The sequence below is a fragment of the Trachymyrmex cornetzi genome, unplaced genomic scaffold, assembly GCF_001594075.2.
Source record: "Trachymyrmex cornetzi isolate Tcor2-1 unplaced genomic scaffold, Tcor1.1 scaffold25, whole genome shotgun sequence".
In the NCBI taxonomy this organism is placed as follows: Eukaryota; Metazoa; Arthropoda; class Insecta; order Hymenoptera; family Formicidae; genus Trachymyrmex; species Trachymyrmex cornetzi.
In genome coordinates this window covers 295,188-301,813 of record NW_017297166.1, presented here as the reverse complement: position 1 = coordinate 301,813, position 6,626 = coordinate 295,188, and the positions used below count along the sequence as shown (strand labels likewise).

The following is a 6,626-nucleotide window of genomic DNA, read 5'->3' as shown; positions in this document are numbered from 1 at the left end:
TGGAAAACCACCGAAAAAGTTTGAAGACAGCGAATTGCAAGCATTGTTGGATGAGGATGATGCTCAAACTCAACAACAACTCGCGGATCAAATAAATGTGACACGAGAAGCCATCTCCATACGTTTGAAATCCATGGGAAAAATCCAGAAGATGGGAAAATGGGTTCCACATGAACCGAATGAAAGACAGCAGGAAAACCGAAAAACCACTTGCGAAATGCTGCTCGCCAGGTACAAAAGAAAGTCATTTCTCTTGTTGCAATCACTTTAAGAGAGATAATAACGAAGTGATACACGGAGCAGCTCGTGTTGCTGCCTACCTACTCGAGTCATATTTTGCAAATGATAGATACTACACGATACGTGAGATAATCTTGTGTACATGTTTCGCACCGCAAGTAACGAACGTCAAGTATCTTGTGTTAACAAATTCATCACCAAGACATTTAATATAAAATCAATGTGCATCAAATATTTCTATTATTAATTAATGTTAGAATTTTCGTTAACGTTAGGATCACTTTAATCATTTGATACAACGATTTGCATATTCCATATTTTCAATCTGAATTTAACAGATTACGTTCAAATTGATCAAAAATTTAGAGAGCGTTCTTTCAATAAATCATTATTATGTTATAGGCTAAATATCACAAGAAAAATAAACAAGATTTAAAGTAATTCTTTAGTAAATCGAGTTACCATAGAAATGTCTAATCTTTTATATAATAAAGTTGAAGTATCAAAATTGATGTGTGCAAAAATCTACAATTTGTTAATAAAATAAGAGAAAAAAAATATTGAAAATGTAACATTTCACGTATAATTTAGTGACAGATAAATGCAGACATATCGCAGATGCTTCTTTGACTAATTGCACACAAATCTGTCCCAAATTAGGTGGGACAATTGTCCCAAATTAGGCGGGACAATCTCAAATTTTAACACTTTGTCCCGCTTTACAATGCGTTCCAAATTTTTTCCTAAATTAAGGTTATAGTAATGAATTGTTCCTCTTTTAACCGTTTAGATACTGTACGTCATTATAGTGGCTTTCGCAAATGCTACCTCTCTGAACGATTATATTATTTTTTAAAACCTTTTACATAAAAATATATATGAAAATTATAATTTATTCGTCAAAACCCACATTCCGTATTGCTCCGTCATTAAGGCCCAGTTCCACAACTCACAGTTAACTCTTAACGAGGTTCAACTTATTCATTGTCTCTTTCCAATTCTCGAATTGGAAAGGGATGAGAAATAAATTGAAGATCGGTTATAAGAGTTAACCGTGAGTTGTGGAACTGGGGCTAAATCGAGCTGTTACGTCATTTTACGCATGCGCACAAAGTTTCCTAGAGCAGACGAATTCTTGCCAGCTCCCATCACTGCGGAAGAATTCCCGCCGAAAATAGTCGCCATATTGTAATTTCTTTGTCACGCACAACCGCTCCCAGAAATAAGGTGAATTTTCACAAAGTTTTCTCGTTTAATTAATCGCAAAAATAGCATACACATGCGCCCGCTGTAGAAGAGGTAACAAATTCTTAACAGAAATATAAACGATAACTTCCGTATGGAAAGAATCTATTGAGAAAATTATTTATATTGTTAGTGGTATCATGAGACATTATTTATTACTCACACAAACGCGCGCGCGCGCGCGACACACAACGGCTAGGTTCGGAGAGACGCTATTAGTGCTATTTGTGTCAATCTATCTTCGTCACCCATTAAACGTGAAATAAGGATAATATGACACAAATAGCGTTGATAACGCGCTGCCCGAACGCAGCCAAAATGTGTGCAAACTCTAAAGCCAGCGGCACACGATGCTTATTTTCCTGCTGGATTGTTAGCTGAGTTAGGATCTTGCCACCGTATTGGCTCTGCGATGCTGTCAGTGCCCAGTATCACAGCCAATACGATGATAAGATTCTAATTCAGCTAGCAATCCAGCAGGAAAACAAGCATCGTGTGCCGCAGGCTTAACCGTGCAACCTCCTTGAGGTATGCATAACGCGAATGCCGTTTGTAAATAAATTTATTTATTGTGAAAAATATTACCTCGGTCAGGAGTTGAACCCGAAATATAGATATTTAGTACTGTACACGGAGAGAATATTCTCTTAGAATTTAGCTGAAAATCATGATAAAAGTGGGACAACATAGTATTTCAAAGAATTGTACATAAGTTTCTTTAATTTACTAGTTTACTAGTATGTGCCATAATAAGATATGTAATATATTTTTTTAATTTTACTAAAGGGTATAGTAAAATTTCAACATTTTAAAATATGTTACGCAGTTTATGATTCTTTATTATTTTAAAAGAACAGATGCTATAAGTAGTCATGAAAATATATAAAATAGCTTAAACAATTTTTACCATACAGCATGATATTTTAAATATGATTTAGTCGCTTGTAATTTTACCATGTAATATAGTAATTGATCGACTGTAATCGATATTTATTGGTTATTTTCGTTGTCGAGTGTGAATCTAGCTACGCTAGAGCTTACTCATTTCGAAACATTTTACAATCTGCATTATAATTTTTACGTAATCAGCACTTCAAAATATAGTAAGTCAAGCGACAAGAAAATCTGGGGTTCACCCATTCCAAACTCCATCCAATACCTCAAAGAATTTTAAAGTTCAAAAAAATGGAATCTCATTCGCAACGGAATTCAAGTGGACCAACACATAGTGACACAACAGAATATGTGCTTCAACCGTATGGTAAGATATATACAGTTCATAATTAATATTTTTAGTGTTTTTGATTACTTTATATTATTTCAACAATTATTTGTTTTATGTTACCATTTTTATATTTGTCTTATAATAATCATCTTCAAAGCTACCCCCTCTGAAGCTTTAAGTCAAAGTAATAGAGATGTATGTACCGACGTAAAACCTCACATATGCGGAGTGTGTGACAAAACATTTAAGAACAAAAGTGATTTGCATAAGCATGAAATAATTCATACAAGTGAAAAACCATATCAATGCGAATTTTGTGATAAATCATTTAAGTGAGTAACAAAAATCAGAAGAATTAATTAATAATGCAATCTCTGTGTTTAATTTAATTGATAACAAATGATTAATATTGCAACGACCATTTTTTAGTCGAAAATCGAATCTAAACGAGCACAAGGTAGTACATATCGAAGTGAAATCTCACAAATGCGGAGTGTGTGGTAAAGCATTTAAGAGAAAAAAAAATTTGCATGAGCATGAAAAAATTCATACAGGTGAAAGACCATATCAATGCGAATTTTGTGATAAATCATTTAAGTGAGTAACAAAAATCAGAAGAATTATTTAATAATGCAATCTCTGTGTTTAATTTAATTGGTAACAAATGATTAATATTGCAACGATCATTTTTTAGTCGAAAATCGATTCTAATCGCGCACAAGGTAGTACATATCGATGTGAAATCTCACAAATGCGGAGTGTGTGGGAAAACATTTAAGAGAAAAAGTGAATTGTATCAGCATGAAAAAATTCATACAGATGAAAAACGATATCAATGCGAATTATAAAAATCAGAAGAATTATTTAATAATGCAATCTCTGTGTTTAATTTAATTGGTAACAAATGATTAATATTGCAACGATCATTTTTTAGACGAAAATGGAATCTAACCACGCACCAGGTAGTACATATCGAAGTGAAATCTCACAGATGCGGAGTGTGTGATAAAACATTTAAGACAAAAGGTAATTTGTATCTGCATGAAAAAATTCATACAGGTGAAAGACCATATCAATGCGAATTTTGTGATAAATCATTTAAGTGAGTAATAAAAACAGAAGAATTATTTGATAATTTAATCTCTATGCTTAATTGGTTACAAATGATTAATATTGCTACGATCATTTTTTAGTCGAAAGTCGAGTCTAAACTTGCACAAGGTGGTACATATCGAAGTGAAATCTCACAAATGCGGAGTGTGTGGTAAAACATTTAAGAGAAAAAGTGAATTGTATCAGCATGAAAAAATTCATACAGATGAAAAACGATATCAATGCAAATTATGCGATGAATCATTTAAGTGAGTAACAAAAATCAGAAGAATTATTTCATAATGCAATCTCTATGCCTTAATTTAATTGGTAACAAATGATTAATATTGCTACCATCATTTTTTAGTCGACAATGTCATCTAAACTCGCATCAGATGGCACATATCGATGCGAAACCTTACAAGTGTGACCAATGTGAGAAAAGTTTCACGTCAAAACGAGTGTTGCGTCGTCATATAAATGCAAAGCACAACGCTAAAAGACCGTACAGATGCGGAATATGTAGTAAAACGTTTAAACATAATGGTGATTTGCATAGGCATGAGAGAATTCATACAAGTGAAAAACCATATCAATGCGAGGTTTGTGATGAATCATTTCGGTGAGTACTTCAGTGAGTAACAAAAATTAGAAGAATTATTTGATATTACAATCTCTATGCTTAATTAAATTGGTAACAAATGTTTAATATTGTTACCGTTATTTTATAGTCAAAAATCGAATCAAGACAGGCATAAGAGAGAGATACATAACAATGAAAAACTTTACAAGTGTGCCCAATGTGAGAACTGTTATGCAACAAAACAAAGTTTGCATTATCATATAAACATGAAGCACAACGGTGAAAAACCGTATAAATGTAACGAATATCCAACTACATTTATCTATATTCCATTCGATATTACTCATACAAAAATACATAGAGATGAGGAACTACATCTTTGCGAGGTATGTATGTACCTTCAAATTATCGTTAGGGTTCTTTTCAATTATTTCTCATTTGGTTGTTTTTTTATTTTTACTTTTCTGTACTTATAAATATGCTGGATTTTAGGTTTGCGGCATAACCTTTACTTCCAAAGATAACCTAAACGTTCATAAATTTGTACATAGCGATTAAATGTAGTATGAATGTTTGGTGTGTGACAAGAGCTTTTCGCAAAAAGATGATGTTATTACATATGTTAAATCAGGTCATTCATGAGAAAACGTTTAAATCCATTAATAAATTTTCATTTGTCTTCTTATTTGTGTTATATATTGAATTGAAAGAAAAGTTCTGCGGTACTTTATTAGCTCAAATTGGAAATACAATATTTTTGTTAAGAATGTTTAAAATTAAAATTTAAAAAGTGTTTCAAAGCTTGAAATCTGTACTTTCGAACGGTTACTGTATTTTTTTAAATTTATGTGGGTTTTGTCATTTTTATATATAGAAAGCAATGAGATGAATGAATGGGAAATTTATCTCCTCACTTCATGGGTCTGTCACGTGCCAAAAAATTTGCAAAAATTATCGGTTATCTATATTATGAAAATTTGGAATTTTTTCAAAATCGTTAAAAAAAATATTTCTACGATTTTTTGTTCTTGTTATTCGCGAATTCAGTAAAAAGGAGCATTCTGAATTTGATTGCTCATAACTACATTAAAAATCATCATAACGCAATTAATAAAACAAATTCGTAAAGCTGCAATGTGCTGCATCAAGTGATATATAATTATCAATTTAAAAAATAGAATTCATGTACATTTGAGTTAAAAATGTGATACTATTATCCCCCCCCCCATATAACTATTGCACAATGGAAAAAAGGAGAGTAATATCATTTTTTCAACTCAAATGTACATATATTCTATTTTTTTTTTAAATTGACAATTACACCACTTCATGGAGCAACGTTTCAGCTTTAAAAATCTGTTTTATTAATTGCAGTACGATGATTTTTGCCGGTGAGTTATGAGCAATCCAAATCAGAATGTCCTTTTATTTAATCCATGTGTGACTTGGTAACAAAAAGTCGTTTTTTAACATTTTTTGAAAACGTACATTTAGGAAAAACTATAAGCTTTCACGCCAGATAGTCGAAAATTTTGCAACTAATATATTCTGTACATAATTTTGATTTAACAAAATTCCGCAGAACTTTTTCTCCAACCCAATACTCGTAATCATATTTTAGTAGACAATTGTAATATACAATAACACATTTCATAAAAAATTATTTATTTTTTAGGCTCGCATATGTAAAAGACACAGTAGTAAAGAACAAACTACAATTGACAATGTGATAGGTAGAAAGCAATTATAACTACTATTAATAATATTGACGAATCATTGATGAAAGAAGATGAGAATAAAAATATAATTTTTTTACGAGATATTATGTGTGTGTGTGTGTATGTATAGATGGAAATTTTCCAGTAATTATAATTTTTCCATGAAATACATTTGAATACTGTCAGACACAGGAGCACTAACGTGTAAAGTTGACAATGCGTTCAGAAGGCGAAACAGTCCAGTAAATTCTCACTGTTTACTCTTTAAATAATTTGAGATGATCGATTCTTACCTTACATCCTTGTTGGATTTAATGTAGTACAGTCGCGAATTGAATACCTACAAAATTTTTTAAAATTGAAACTATATATTGTACTAGATATTGACATACTTGTGCGATTATTGCTGGATTCACACTGCATCCGATTTGCGTCGTACGACGTTCTGCAATCAATCAGAAAACAGGATTCCGATGATACGAAGTAAAATCCATCGGAATGCTGTTTTCTGATTGGTTGCAGA

The 6,626-nt window shown here is 31.8% G+C and overlaps 1 protein-coding gene across 1 annotated transcript; it reads left to right on the top strand.

Moving 5' to 3' along the window:
- Window positions 1-2,670: 2,670 nt before the first annotated feature.
- LOC108761507 (zinc finger protein 525-like) lies at window positions 2,671-4,943 on the top strand. Its single transcript, XM_018508105.1, has 6 exons — window positions 2,671-2,746; window positions 3,770-3,812; window positions 3,904-4,071; window positions 4,170-4,424; window positions 4,534-4,771; window positions 4,878-4,943. Exons 1-6 carry the CDS (start codon window positions 2,671-2,673, stop codon window positions 4,941-4,943), a joined length of 846 nt encoding a protein of 281 aa, XP_018363607.1.
- The last annotated feature ends 1,683 nt before the right edge of the window (window positions 4,944-6,626 follow it).

Coding starts and splice junctions, on each gene's coding strand:
- LOC108761507 (XM_018508105.1), top strand. CDS start 2,671: ATGGAATCTCATTCGCAACGGAATTCAAGTGGACCAACACATAGTGAC. Junction 2,747..3,769: donor ATATGTGCTTCAACCGTATG/GTAAGATATATA, acceptor AAATTCATACAG/GTGAAAGACCATATCAATGC. Junction 4,072..4,169: donor TTATGCGATGAATCATTTAA/GTGAGTAACAAA, acceptor ATCATTTTTTAG/TCGACAATGTCATCTAAACT.